The sequence below is a fragment of the Talpa europaea genome (assembly GCF_964194135.1).
Source record: "Talpa europaea genome assembly, chromosome: 12".
Taxonomy (NCBI): domain Eukaryota; kingdom Metazoa; phylum Chordata; class Mammalia; order Eulipotyphla; family Talpidae; genus Talpa; species Talpa europaea.
Window position 1 is genome coordinate 27,881,857 of NC_140079.1, and position 16,513 is coordinate 27,898,369.

Genomic DNA, 16,513 nt, shown 5'->3' on the forward strand with positions numbered 1-16,513 from the left:
AAAAGCTTTCTAAAACTGGTGAAAGACAACTAAGAAATCTAAGAAACTCAGGGAATTCCAAATAGGATAAATTTTAAAAATCACTACTGAACATATCATACTGTTGAAAACAAAATGAAGACAAAAGTCCTTAAAGCAGGCAAAGAAAAAAATTACATAAATGTACAACACATATATAACAGCTGAATTCTCACCAGAAACTAGAAGACAGAAGACAAAGAGAAACAGCTTTAAAATGCTACAAGAAAAAATTGTCAATTCTATATCCCATAAAAATAAGTCTCAGAAAATGATGAAACATAAACACATTTATGAATGACAAAGGCTGAGAGACTTTGACTTCAACTTCAACAGTGTAACAAGAAAAGTTCAAACAAGTTCTTCAGATTGAAGGGACATGGTACCAGGAAAAAAACAACCCAGAACTGCAGTGGGGGACAAGCGGGTAAACACTACCCAAGGGTGAATATTTATATACACATAAAACACCTAAATTCTCGACAATAACAGATGGGAAAGATCTAAGATTATCCTACACAGTTCTGAGGGAAAAAAATTACCCTAGGTATTATTTCTACTGAAATTATAAGACAAAAATTAGGAAAAATAGTGTTTTCTGATGAATAAAAATGTACAGTTCCCACCAACAAATCCTCTTTAAGAGGAATTCCAAGGCAAGTGATTGAGAAGGAAGAAACAAGCTTCAAGTAGAAAGAACTAGTATCTTTAGTTCTTAGTAAAGTAGAAATATTAAGCAAAAAAGTGAGGAAATAAGTATTGCATCTAAACAAATTTTTACTGTACAACAAAAATAATGATTATAGGAGATAAAAGAGATAAAATTACAATCCTGAGCAACACTAACATAGAAGAGTCATCCCACTTAAAACATTCAAGTATTGGTATTGTTGGAGAGAAGTAGGAAATACACAAAGTTAGACTGAAAATTATGTATTCAGGTTAAAATTTTAATGGTGATCTCTAAAAGAATAAAAAAACCATATATAATTTTCAAACCATAAAGGGGGAGATTCTTTGAATTTAAAGTGGAAAAAAAACAATATTTCAAAAATCAATAGAACCTAATTTTAAATAAAATTGAAGCAAATCCTATTCACATGAGCAAAAACTATAAAGTATCTAAAAATAAATTAAACAAAAAATGTTCAAAGCATCAGGTGAAATTGTTAAGTATTACTGAAAGATGTAAACAAAGATGTAAATAAGTCCAAATAGACTTAAAAATTCAGTATGGTAAATGCACTCATTTTCCCTCAGTAAGTCAATAGAAGAAATGCAATTCTTATCAAATTTCACAAGCTCGTTTTTTTTCTTCACAGGATTACTAAAATGTTTAAGGAAAAACAATGTGCCAAAAATAACCAAGATAATCTTGATCAAGAAACTTGTCCTACCAGATATCAAGACTTATTATGAAACTGCAATTCAGAGCCTCTTTGTTTGTTTTTGCTTTTCTTTTCATCAAATTGTAGAGTTTTCTTCCCCTCCTTTTGAATTTATACTGCCTTTATGGCTGTTGGAACCAATAAAATGTGGGGAGAGCAAGGTTCTGGGACTTCCAACTCTAGTCATTAAAATTGCCAGGAGGCTTTGCTTCCTTAGTCTTAGAGCACTAAGCCTCCATATCAAAGGTCCATTACATATCAATGGATAAAGAGCACATGGAAGAGGGCCTCCCCTGGTGGTGCAGGTGGTTGAGCGCAGCTCTGTGAAGCTGTCTGCAGCCTCTGCAGCACCGGTTCAATTCCCAGCCGGCCGGGGAGAATCCCACATGGCACAGCAGACCTCTCCTGTCTTGCCCGCTGCTTCCCTCAGCAGTGTATTTCGTCAGTCTGCCTGTTCTGTTCCCCACTCTGTCTCTGGTGAATCCTCTCACCCTCCCATGCATCTGGCCTGTGCCCCAGTTCTTGTATAAATAAATAAATCTTTAAAAAAAAAAAAGAGCACATGAAACACCATGTGGAGAGAAAGTCCATGTGGAGATCACTGAAGCACCCAACATCCAGTCCCTGCTACTATTATCACATTCCTGCAAGTGCAGGAACTCAAGGAAACCAGCAAAAACCTGCCCATCTGAGTGAACTCCAGGTATCATGGATTGCCATAAAATGGTTGTCATGTGAAGTCACTACTTTTTTGAGGGTCATGGGCCAATGGATCAAAAAAGACAACAAGATTATTTACATATATATATGGACATTGATCTATAACCAGTTAGTTCTTAAAAAAAATCACTGGAAAAAAGAAATACTACTTAATCAGAGGTCTAAGATAACCAGGGGGAAAAGATTGATTCCTATCACACAGCAGCATCCAAAGAATAATTCCAGGTGAATTAAATACCTAAGTGTGAAAGTTAAAAGTTTAAAATGTAAAATAATATAACCAAATTCCTAGTAATAGAGACACAGCAAAATATCTTCATGCCCACAGGGCAAGGGAAAATTTCAAACACAAAAAGGGCAAAACAAAAGACTGATAAGACTGATTGTATCAAAATTCTTTTAAATTATCACAAAAGGGATCCCATAAAACAAGTACAATGATGAGTCACACTCTAGAAGGAAAATGTAATCTACATTTTGACATAATGTTGATCATAATATATATATGGAAAAAAATGACATAGGTGTATGCCTACTCCAACATTTTGAAAAGTATCTGAAATTTAAGTGGGGATTACTAAATATTTGACGAATGACTAAATAAACAGTATCCCACTAAAATAAAATACTCATTTTAAAACTATATTATCATTCCTCACATATTCTCTTCTTCCTCCTCCCCTCCTAAAATAAATAGTATAACCACTCACCTAGTGGACAACTCCTACTCCCCCACACATTCTTTTCTTTTTCTATTCTCAGGGTCAAGATCTAATCTCAACCTTTGGTCCCTTAAGAGAGACAGAACTTATCTATCACATCTGCCCCCCCCTTTTCCCATTTCTACTCTTACATCCCTGGTTCTGGGTCATCTCTGCAGCATCTACTTACTCTATAGCCAGCTGCAAAGTGCATGATTACAATAGTCTTCTCTCTAGCCTCTCACATTCCCCATTCCTCACTAATGAAGGTTCTTCTCAAAATCTGGTAATATTTTCTCAGGTCTTAATAAGAAAGTAAGGCAAATACAAAAATCTAAATACTTTACATGAACCTTGAAGGACAGCATTTCTCTAAATATATTCTCTCATGTTTTCCAATCATCATTCTACCCTAGTCATCCCACTGCCTCCTAGGTATCTCTGGCTGTGCTATTTTTCCTTCTCTAAATATTCCTCACCTTTATTTCTACATATGCAAAATGTGTTCAATTTTCAATAAAGTCTTTCTTGATTCCCACAGGAAATAACCTCTCTTGCCTTTGAATAAATAAGCATTCTTGGAACATGTCTTACATTTTTCTTCTTTTAATAGGGTTATTGGTATATTGTGTGTTTCTCTATTTCATCAATGAAACTCTCACAAGCATCCAGCACTTACAAGGCATTCAATAAAACTATTCTGAATGAAGTGTTTGTAGGTTTTAAAATATCATAGGCACAAGACTGAGCAATCAGTGTGTTTTATACAGTAGCTGAATCACAAGTACCAAGAGTTTACACTATGAAAGATTAGATTATATTTGCCCATAGAAACTTATGAATATAATAACTAAAATTATTTTTACTTCCTTCAACCCAATATCTCAACATTTTGTTTACAAGAAATGGAAACCAGAACATCCAATTCCCATAACTTCTATGTTCCTTACTAATCTATTTTAGGAGTTACTGTTCATACATAGAATTCACTTTTTCTATCACCATAGATACCAACCTACAATTAATGTTGTTAGGATCTTTAAAAATACAACTCTGTTCAGCAAGCCTTCAAATGTTCAGAAAAGTCCTTTATATGGAAATCAAAAATGTAAAGGGGTAAAAATACATCTCCACCCACATTAAAAAATAAATTCATCAAAGCCTTATCAACACAGGAACACAGTGAGAATTCTCTTCTTGTACAGTTCTATTATGGCTGCAATTTCACTGTGACATAACTATGGATTTTGTAGTTTCCTTTACCTCTATGGTCTCTGTAGTAGATGCAGAAATATGAAAAAGAGTTTCTGCTGCAAAGCATTATGTAGTTCACTCACCCCTGCCTTAGGCATCCTAACACTTAACACTGAAAATATTACTTCAAAACTACTGAGCTGAGAATGATGAGTACAATGAAATGTATGTACACTGAATTTATGAAGTAAAGTGACAATACAGAATAACTATGTAAGCGTTACATCTTACTTGAATAACAAATGAAGAAGTCTAATGTCAGTACGTAAAGCAAAAATTGACAATAGACAAAAATCTCACTTCAAATTTATAAGGAAAAAGCTAGTGACTGACCTATATTCATCCTCATAAAGCGAACACTTTTTCCTTCCAAACAAGCACTGTAAGCCTAGCTGAGTACACGATGAAATAACTGATTTGCTCATCTATAAACACTAGAATAGTCCTCAGCTCAATAAGATGCCCACAACATGGGAAATGAGATTAAATACCAGCACAGCAGAGTCACCTCTCCCCTGTTCACTCCAGAACACGCACTTGTCAGGAAACACTGCTTCATGAATATTTTCATATTTCTGTAAGCACAGGAGTTTCTGAGCAACAACTCTGACACCCCGGTTAAAGATAAATGATAGCAATGCCGATGATGGAGCCCTCCAGAGAGAAATGACTTTCTCTTCTCAGAGCCAGCCATGTTTATATTCCAGGGTATTTTAAGTAGAAACTGTTCTTCTTTCCCCCAGAAAGGACTTGTTTACATTCCAGAGCAAAAAATCTCCCTCACCAGAAGGGCAAATGAACAGATGTGCCAGAGACAAAACCTCAATGTACACATCGGCTACATATGGCTCTCACTGCATCACTGCATGGAGAGCTGAAGCACAGGAAACCAACACAAGTTACCTAGGAGTAAATGAAGGGTATCACTTCTAATCCACAGATCTCATGTTCCTGTATGTTTTTAAGTAGAGTAACATGTCAAACCCTTCAGTTTCAGACTCAACAATATTTTTACGAGCATATTCTGCTAATATCCAGGAAATAAATTGCATGTGTAGTGTGACTCCAATATATATCTTTTAATCATTCAACCAATTTTACATACCAGCTCTTTAACGGGATAGTCTCAAATGAGATTCAGCTGAAATCCAGTACTTGGATGACAGCAGAGCTGATAACTCATCAAGTGAACTTTCCACTTTAAATCTTGATTTCCCAGCATAAAAGGAGGTATTACTATAGAATGTACAGAAAAGTGGGGCTGAACTTTGTTTGGTTTGGTATACAGTAAAATTAACATGGCTTTTGTTTCAAGTGATTTCATGTATACATACTTCCATGTAAGACATTTTTTAATGCTAATTTAATATTTAATAAGTTAATGCTAAACATTTAATAAGTTAATGCTAAAACTTTAGGTCATTTGAACAAGATGAGGGGAAATAATCTTTTCATTAGTTAATTCTGTTATTGATGACTAAAAATATCACTGATATGTATAAAAACATGTTACTGAAACATATTTTTATAAACTTTATTTAACACAAATTTTCTCATTTTTTAATTACTCTGCTTTCACTCCTGTTAAGTTGGCCATTGATACTCAAAATCAGAAGGTTTGTTAGGAGTTTCTCAATCTCTCAATCTCTCTCTCTCTCTTATTTCTTGGGACATTATTCATCATTAGGGCAAAATGATCAGAGAGATAATAGATGGTCACATTAGTTAGGATTTTTGAAATTATTTATTTTGTTTGGGGATTTTTGTTTATTTTTTTTCTATTTTCTTACATCATTGTTTATTTTTGTACAGTAACTGGTTACTTCCCTCAGGTGTAGTCCCCATAGTTCTCCCACCACCACATCACCCGTGAATCATCACTATAGTAGTTTGTGCTCTTCCCTACCCTGTTTTGACTCCTCTCCCTCCTCCTCCCCTGCTGCATGCCTCAGATCCATGATTTGCCTGCACATTATCAGATGAATTCTTAATCAGGAAGAAAACCCAGTCTTCTTCCAAAAGAAACCACAGTCAATAGTTAATTGAATGTGGAAATACTGGTGGTATTTGAAATACTGAAACTGAAGAGTGGAATCCATATATAATATATTACCAATTAGCAATCTGTGAATACAAGATTTTCAGTGCTGGTATTCAAAAAGGGGAAATGCAATCATGTGCTTTCTCTTGTTCCCTTTAACTTTATTTTGAAACTTTGAACTTTCTAAATACTTTACAATTTCAATAACCTAAGTCACAGGTTTAAATCTATCTTAAACTGGAGCTAAATTTTTTAATTAATGCTAATTATAGAAAGGCATCTGTTATTTTAACTTGCTTTGTCCATTTCATGACTTTATAGAAGATAAGTTTCTATGTTAAAAGGAGTATTACAACTAAATAAATTGATTACTAGATCACTAAGAATACTGCAGTACAGTCTCTCTTGTGAGGTGTGTTTTGCCACAACACTGCTTATAATTAGAAAGCTTCCTATTTGCAAAAAATTTCTATATCCACTGCCTCAGTCCTAACACTACCCAAGAATCATCAGGATAAGTATTACTTTCCACATTTTACAGATTTATGATCTGTATATACCAAAGTTCCTTAGAACATATGCTTTTCGGGCCTCCCCGGTGGCGCAGCGGTTGAGCGCTGGGTTGCAAAGCTGCCCGCAGCCTCTGCAGCACCAGTTCGATCCCCGCCTGCTCTCCGGACACCGGAGGAGGGTCCCACATGGCGCGCACACCTCTCGGCCGCCCGCTGCTCCCCTCAGCAGTGTACTTCAGTCCTCCTGCCTGCTCTGCTCCCCGCTCTGGCTCTGGTGAAATCTCTCACCCACCCGCGCTTCTGACTGTACCCAGTGCTTGTATAAATAAATAAATAAATAAATCCTTAAAAAAATATGCCTTTCTCTAAAGTTCTTTAAAATTTATTGAAGGGTGTGGGGAGGGGTATGTGTGTTAATTACAGAGTCACTTAATTCTCACAGTGTTCTGTGATATATTTGGAATAGATGTAATTCTTCCTCTGTTATAAATGAGGAAACAAAGGACCAGAGAAGTCAGAGTTTATATAAGATCACACAGGTTATTAGACATTATTATGCATCTTATTTTTTTATTATTTTTTAAAGATTTATTTATTTATACAAGAACCAGGGTACAGTCCAGATGTGCAGGAGGGTGAAAGGATTCACCAGAGACAGAGTGGGGAACAGAACAGGCAGACTGACAAAATAACACTGCTGAGGGGAGCAGCAGGTGAGACAGGAGAGGTCTGCGGTGCCACATGAGATTCTCGCCGGTCGGCCGGGATCGAACCCGCGCTGCAGAGGCTGCAGACAGCTTTACAGTGTGGCGCTCAACCGCCTGCGCCACCAGGGAGGCCCGCATCTTATTTTTTTTACCTTCAACTACATGAAAGATGTAGGATTTTTCAAAACTATTGTTTATTCCTTCTTGTTAAAATAGTAGTTGTCAGTTTTTGTTTTTCTAGTACTATAAAAGAACCTGCAGAATGGCTTATGGCCTTGATTCAAATATAGGCCTCACCACTTACTTATTTACTATGATCTTGGGAAAATTCCTAAACTCTTTTCATTTCAATTTCCTCATCTGAAACTGTTGTGGAGGATAAAAGAGAAAGCATACCAATAGGGTTTAGTATAACGTCTGGCTCACAGAAAACATCTAATAGTAGCTTGTATTTTTCTATTAATAATTCTGATTACTTCATTTAAAATGAAAATTCAGGTTTTTCGTTTCATATTATTATTCCTCCACATTTCCACACTCAGGCCCAACTTCCTATTGTGTTCCCTATTTGTCAGTATCAAAGCAAGAACATATCTGAAGATATAAGCCCAAGGAGCATTGCCCAAGCCTCCTGCACAGGTGCTTTAGCAGAGAAAGCTCAAGATAGAAAAACTAAATTCACACTTTCCCTGTGCCTTATTTTGTTCAAAACTTGAGGCTAATTTAATGCTTTCTATGAAATTAGATAGAAAGAAACACATTTATCAACAGCTTCAGATAACCAGATGATAAAGAAAATGCAAACCACACATACCCGTCTTTGAGTCCCTGCACACTAGAGGGCAGAGCAGGGAGAAAGTAAAGGCTCAAGCAGAATAAACTGATCACATTTCGCATGTTCCAAGAAATATTTTCCATGTTAGTAAAAAAGTATTTCGTGAAAGGTAAGTCTGTTTTCGGACAATGGACATGATACAATAGGGTTAGGTGCAATAAAGATAATAAATTTACAGAATTTAAAACTACATGTGATTTAACAGTCCTGAGCAATCGTTTGTATTTTCCCTTTCCTTTTTAGATTTCAATTTCTCTAAATAAATTAAACAAAACATAATACAACAATTATACATCAAAATCTGTGAAGTCTGTTCAAATTAATATTCGGGGGGAAAAATCCCAACTTAAATCCACATATTAAAAAGTGACTTCAAATAAATAAAATATCAACAGTACTTATATAGAACTTTATTTCTCTAATGAAAAGAGAAGATGTGTATATAGAATAATTTTAAAATTTGACAAGACTGGCTTATGACAAAGCCATTTTGAACACCGAGTAAATGCATAATTTGTTATTCACTATTATTTTTACTTTTTCCAAGAAAAAAAGACCTAAACTTTCAACTCAAGACAGAAGCTATATGACAAAATAACAAACACCAAAAAATGTAGATTGGAAAAAAAAAGTATGCTTAAGAATTAATGGTATGAGAAGGGAGAGTTGAAAGTGACAAGGAGTGAGGGAGGGCGAGAACACTACTTCCCATTACCACGAATTAAATTATTCCAGGGCATTTATTTAAAAAGGGGACTAGACTATGAAGTTACCCAAACTCAGACTAGTATAGAAGTACAATATGTAGGTCAACATCACTAGTAAACATAGACACAAATATCATAAAACTTCAGTACAGTGAAAACAGGCATTTATTTTTAAATATTTAATCCAATAGCATGTCTTCCAGGAATATAAAGATGTTTTGACAATATATTGCCATGACCATAGTAATTCCTTATACTAATTTTTAAAGACAGTTTATGCATGCTCTATAAAAGTAGACTAAAGTAAGAACACGACATGGTACAGCCTCTCCTGCCTCTGTGCTATTATACTTCTTTTTCCTTTTCACCCATTATAGCCCCAACTCATTTAAATCAGAATTCGTGGTTTATCCAAGGTCTTTGCTAGAAGGAACATTAGCTGCTTTAGCAAATTCCGGGTATCCAGGAATGGGTATGATACAGTATGTATCCTTTTCAACAGGATGATAAGGAAAACAAGACCATGATTAAGTGACTATTTCCATAGTAGTCAAGAGTAAAATGACAACATCTTACCAGTTAGCCACACCCATTCTATACCACAACCCTATCATTTCTTCTCAGCATGACAATAACACATACATGTTACAACTGAAGGCAGTGAACTGAGATTTGAACAGGGAAGTTAGATAATTTGATTAAAATCTGCTAGAAATGAGCTGAAAAGGGATGAACACATCTGTGCAATCTAAAGTGTATATTACCAATCCACCAGGAAAAATATATATAGGCCTGGGAATTATTTTCTCTAATGCAAATTAAATTAGAAACAAGGGAATGCCTCAAGGATGCTCAGTGCCTACTCTGCTCTTAAAAGGTGAAATACATGATTTAAGAACTACTCAGTCCTTCAAATTAGGGAGAAAATTTGTTTTACAAAACTTGTATCAAAGAAATATCACACCTTTTGCTCTAATCTTTAAAGATGGAAGTCATTTTTCTGGCTATATTATCAATTCATTCCTTCTAAAATTCTAACTTTTATCTATTTCTATAAGTTCCTCCAATTATTTTTTTTTATTTTTTTTTAAATAAATGTAGATTGAATGATTGACTTTATTTGTTTTGTTTATACAAGCACTGGGTACAGTCAGAAGCGCGGGAGGGTGAGAGAATTCACCAGAGCCAGAGCAGGGAGCAGAGCAGGCAGAAGGACCGAAGTACACTGCGGAGGGGAGCAGCGGGCGGCAGGAGAGGTCTGCGCACCATGCGGGACCCTCCTCCAGTGGCCGGGGAGCAGCTGGGTATTGAACCGTTGCTGCAGAGGCCGCAGGCAGCTTCGCAACCCAGCGTTCAACCACTGCGCCACCGGGGAGGCCCTCCTCCAATTATTTTTATATCACATATAAATTTTTGTTTTACAGAAATGTATCTTGCTCTTTTGGAGTTCATGTTATCAGCATTTATGTAACATAAATATTGTTTCCACCTCAGCAAATCACTTTCAGTGATTTCACAGAATTTTCCCTGGATGAAGAGTCCATAACTTACATAACCCAACCCTATTTGTGAAGATTCTTATTTCTAATTTTTTACTATATATAATGATGTGATGCATAAAAACCCTGTGACAATTGGCCATTGTTCATGATGTCCCAATCTCTACCCAGGGAACTTCTACTCTAAAATAGCAAACATCACCTCCTATACATAGCATTTTCTCATGCTTCAAAATAAAGCTAATTTCTCGATATTTGTTGAGTATACCTATATGCACAAATACATGAAGACATGAAATGAACCTCAAGCTGACATAGCTTGCTTCCAACATTTATGTTATAATTATCCTCTCAGATGTTGGTCTCTTCCATGTAAGTAGGAGCATCTCAAGAGAAAGAATAACACAACAAATGTACAATAAGTAAGTGTATGTTAAATGAATGACTCCCCAACATATCTAATAATGATCATCATATATCTTCCCTTCAAGAGTATTACTGAGCACTTACTACTGTGCTATTACCCTGCATTCTGCAGAAGTGAAATAAGGTATGCCCACACATAAAGGTTAATGATAGCTTAGGAATACCAAAGAATAAACGAAAGTAAATCAAATTGGAAAATGGTAAATAATATAAAAACATACAATGTTGATAACAGTATGTGAGAAAATACATATTGGTCTCTACTCCCAGTCTGAGCACAGAGCTCCTGAAATCCTTGCAAATTCCTGAGTGATAAGAACACTAGGAGCATCTTTTCTTCTACTTAACACTAAGGTGACTCGGGGTAGACTCCTCGATGACTCCTGAATGGGGGCTGGTCACCAGAAAGACCAAGGAATGATTGGAAGCTTGGAAAGATGAAGAGTTGTTATTACCAAGATGGAAAAGGCAGCAGGAGGAGCAGGTTTAAGAGGAGGCTGTGCTAGGCATGCTAAATTTAATATGCTTATTAGTCATCCAAGTGAAGATGCAGAGAAGCCAGCTGGAAAGACAGCACTGGAAATCAAAGGGAAGATTATTAAAATTTCCTTGTATGTTATATGGCAATGATATTACTGGCCCAAATTATTTCGATCCCAATCATTTTAAAGAGCAACTGTATCTTTCAGTTTTAATAAAACTGAAAAGCAGACTTTTAACACTAAGGACTAAGAATAGTATTTTTCATTTCATCACTGAAAGTCCTAAAGTTAATTTTATCTGGATTTTTAAAATTTAGTGAACAGTGACATCCTTTAGGATTCAATGGCCTACTGAAATGATAAAGTTTCAGTATCTGAGCAGAAAGAGTTATAAATATGAACACAAAAAAGTTGGAGAGAAATTTCTAAAATCAGGATGAAAAAAGGCCAACATGTGACTGCAGAATGTTCCAATGGACACATACACTAAAAGGCAACAACTGAGTCAGTCAACTGACAGTATAAATAACCTAATGGGACATAACATGGCTGCCAAGATTGATGCCTTCTTCCAGACACATTTCACTAAGTTTCCCTATTTATTTTCTTCTCAGAACACACTGCCAATCTTATGGTAAAAATAAGGAAGGGTGAAGGAGAGACAATGGAAAAATGGGAAGCATCAGGAAACTGTCTCGCCTAGACACTAAGTGCACTAATCAAACCTGTCTGATAAAATTATTTTCAGCCATGCAGTCTATTGAAGGCTTGTTGACTTTCAATAAAGGGCTTGCATGATAAATTCTGCTTAATTTTGGTCAATTTTCGTCCTCAGTACAGTAGTGGCTACCTATCCCCAACCCTTCAGCATGTGAAGCAATTGTGCATTCATTCAAAGATTAACTTGTTTGGAAGCCCAGCAAGGCAAAAAGGACCATGTCCTCCAAACACCAAGGATCTGTCTTCTAATAGTGAATTCCTGCTTCTGATCTCAGAGGTGCAAAATGAAGAGACCAGTGACCATTGTGTTACACCTATACATTTTACTGCAAACTTCTTCAACAACTAGAGTGACTTCCAGAGAATTTGCTTAAGTACTTCTTTATCTCTTAATTTTTCTTTTCTCCTTTGGCGATCAAACATTATAGACTAGTATACTGTACTTCCAAAATACCAACAATAATGTAAGTGAACATTACCTCAATAAAATAAAAAGCAAGTGTATATATGAGTAAAATTAGAATTTGACCATATGTACCCAAGGAAAGGTACAGGCCCATAAAACATCTAAGAAGAACTTAAGTTGACACCTCAGGCTGATTTTTGGCATAAAATAAGCCTACAACAATAAGGAAAACAATAAACAATGACAACAGCAAATCCTGGGGAAGGGGGACAATGTAATTTCCAGAATTACCAAGCTATTGTTTTCAAATATCCAAATCAAAATACATACAAAGAAACAGGAAAGAACAGCCTATTCAACAGAAAAAATAAATCAATAGAAACTCTCCTAAAATAGATACAATGATGGATCTACTAGGAAAAGACTTCAAATTTGACAGCTATTTTAAAGAAGTCTTAAAAAACTAAAGAAAGAGAGAAAGTCAAGAAAATATTGTATAAACAAAATGGAAATACCATAAGAGATATGAGACCATCTAAAAAGACATTCTTAGGATCAACATTGAAACATGATATAGGGATATGTGGAAGAAACTGTGACTACTATAGAAATTGATGAAGAAACCTATGAAGAGATCTATAAATCAACAATATGGAATATCCCAAGGCTCAATGTCCAGGGAGATGGTACTATACTATACTGAGAGTTGGCTAAAACAAAGAATTTATCCCATATGGAAAATAGCAGACTTTATACAACTGTCTCTTTGGTGACCAATAAATGTGGTCACCAAGACATAGAGAACAGTCTTTTTAAGGAGTTAATCCGCTCCAATCGTTTTTTCAGACACTTTGGTTTATTTTTCCTTTAAATTGAATTTCCCTTTCTTACATAAAAAAAAATGGCTAGATTGTGACATATGCGTTGTAACAAATGGACAGACTGTGACTATGGATTTATATACAGCAATGAACAAACTGAATAAAAAAGTAGCTACATGGGTCTACAGGGATAACTTTCACAATGTTAAATGAAACAAGAAAGAAAGACGCCCACTCTGGTTTAGTATTTCAACATTCTCCTTGTACCTCTGATCCATTTTTTTCCCACAGCTTTCATCTTTCTGGCTATACTGTATGCACTTTAAGAACGTGTCTTTAATCTTTAATTTTAGTTGTGGTACTGTTCGCAAATGGTCAAAGTACCTAACAAAATGTTTGGAACATAGTACTTTCTTAGTAAATGTTTCCTGAAAGAATTAGACTGATTTCAATTACATAAAGTTCAAGTACAGGCAAACCTAAGCACCATATTGATTAGGGATGCGTACAGATAATAAAGCTATAAAAAAAGATAATGAGGACCTCCCCGGTGGCGCAGCGATTGAGTGCTGGGTTGCAAAGCTGCCAGCAGCCTCTGCAGCGCCGGTTCGATCCCCGACCACCGGGCGAGGGTTCCCACATGGCGTGCAGACCTCTCCTGCGGTGTCCACTGCTCCCCTCAGCAGTGTATTTCGTCAGTCTGCCTGTTCTGTTCCCTGCTCTGGCTCTGGTGAATTCTCTCACCCTCCCGCACTTCTGACTGTACCCAATGCTTGTATAAATAAATAAATAAATCTTTAAAAAAAAAAGATAATGAGTATTAACAGAAATTATGACATAAGTAATTTTTGGGGTAGGGAAGACAAAGGAAACACAGGAAGGACATACTTTATACTTTATACTAAGAAAAAAATATTGAAAAAAATTCTTTTGCACTTCTCCCTTCATCTCGACTCTGACTCATCCATTACTACTACAACTCAACACAAGTCAGGTGACAATACTTCACTCTGTAAAGCACTCTAAAAAACTGTCTAGGAATCTGATCAAAATTCTAAGATTTTACATTGATTCTATTTCCACTTGAACTAGGAGTCATCAAGTATCATGTATTAGTCTACAGAGTGAGAAAGTTTTTACATCAACCAATAAGACACAAACAGTAAAAACTGATTTGGAGTGTCACCTGTTGGATATGTACACATAGACATATCTTAATTCAATATACAGGAAGTATTTCAAACATACCTGTATGCTGCCAAACTCAACATTCTCATAATGGAAATGGGCACATTCAGCCATCTTCGGAAAGTGACCTTTAGTGAAGGGTAACCTGAAGCAAATGAAATAAATGAGCTACAAGCTACTGAAATAGCCAAAATTACTGATCCTAGGGGGGAAATACTGGGGTTAAAGAGCTCATGCAAACAAAACTATTTAAGAAGCACATGCGCATGAGCACACATATACCCACACAACCATTTTCAGAAATACACTGAGCCAAATGAATGGTACATTCGGTGCATAAGGCAAAATGAAAAAAAAAAATTTAAGCATCACTATACTCTCCTAATTGTGATCCAAGTCAATGACCATAGAAAAACTGTGCTTCTGGTGAATGTTATGGAATCTGATTGTAAACAGCCAGCTTCTCATGAGAAGCAGCATTCCCACCACAAAATACGAAACCAGATTTTTTACCTGTGAATGTTGTCGCAGCCCATCAGTCCTGGATTGGTGGGTCTGGATGCAGAATAAACATTTTTATCCTCGTCTATTCTCTATTTACAATGAAACATAACTATCTAACTCTACACCTGATAAATAGATGCTTTATTTGTTTAAAACTGAAATAGATATCTTCAGAAATATAAATCAACTACTAGCATCCATTTTAGGATTTCTCAAAGGATTTTAGGATTTCCACTTTAGGATTTCTCAAATGGATTTCTCAAAATCCATTTTAGGATTTTTCTAATTAGTGAGTATGTATTAATAGTACCAAGAAAGATGCACATGTTTTGCTCCTATTAACTAAGTACAAAATTACTCATGACATTAAGTTGTTTCAAGAACAAAAATACAGTATATTTTTAAACATGCAGATAATCTTCAGACCTATTTAACTAATTGTTGAGACATAAATTAAAGCTTAACAATACATGGACAGTACAAGCTTATTTAGTAAAGAATCTAAATAAAAGCTTTAAGAGAGCAAGGAGATGATTTACAGGAATTTGTTTTCATACCTACTGTAAAATTATACTTACTTTTTTACATGCTTAACCTTCATACTGGCTGTACTGCCACATGTCTTAAGTGTAAGGTCTCCAGGAATCTCTGGAACGTCTGCTCCTCTTGCCTTTTTAAAAACATTAAAGATGAAAGATTTATGAATATTCCTTTAGCATGAATACTTTTTAAAAAAAGATTAAAATTAATGGTTCTGCTGACTTTATACCAATAGGAACACATTGTTTCAATTACTTCTTTTTAAAATAAGATATTGAATCTAATAAATAAGAAAAAATCACCTAATTTAAATATTAAATTGTACTGTATAAGGAAGCTTCTGCAAAAATAAAGTTTTTCATGCTTTAAATCAAATTTCAAAGTCAGCTCACATATTATGTATCTTGGCACAAACTAAAATCTCCCCTGGGTGCTGCTGAAATAACTTTGGTTACAATGATTAATAATAAAGTTTAAAATTGTAATATGAATATAATTATGATATCATAAATATTACAACATGCATTTTTTACACTAAAATTTGAAAATGACATGTATATAATATTGCCAACTTAAATGGTGAATTTTTTTTTTACTTTTATGACATTCAGCTTCATCAATTTAAAAACAGAAACTGGGAAAAATCAAAACGTTCTTCATACTCAAGATAAAATAGCAAATCCAAATATCTATCTTAAACAAATATATACTATAATTTTCTAAGATTTGTAACAGAAAACTTAAAGTGAATTATTATGGCCAATGTCACATGACACATTATAGGAAATTAATACAAGTAAGCAGTGAAATTAAGAGACACACATCAACTTACTTTTTTAATATTATTATTGAAAAGTTGCCAAGAAAGTCTGGACAAAGCTAAAAACAATGACTTTCCAAAGCTATGAGGCACATGTATGAATTTACAAGAACTAACCCGTGGTATATACGTATTCATTAGAGGTCCACTGGACCCAATTTTTGTTACTGAGGTTACTATCCTTAGCATTGCTAAACTTGCTATAGATAATAGTAGTTAATTAT

The 16,513-nt window shown here is 35.1% G+C and overlaps 1 protein-coding gene across 2 annotated transcripts in view; it reads right to left on the reverse strand.

Annotated features, from left to right (window-relative positions):
* ARHGAP32 (Rho GTPase activating protein 32) overlaps positions 1–16,513 on the reverse strand; it is a gene marked incomplete at its 5' end in the record, with an annotated part of 121,490 nt that overhangs the window by 83,063 nt on the left and 21,914 nt on the right. The window contains 3 exons of one of the 2 annotated variants that reach the window (XM_084250451.1): positions 14,486–14,570; positions 14,939–14,980; positions 15,508–15,599. In XM_084250451.1, coding sequence (XP_084106577.1) covers positions 14,486–14,570; positions 14,939–14,980; positions 15,508–15,599 — 219 coding nt within the window. The remainder of the gene's footprint in view (positions 1–14,485; positions 14,571–14,938; positions 14,981–15,507; positions 15,600–16,513) is intronic. The other variant, XM_084250452.1, reaches the window with a different exon arrangement.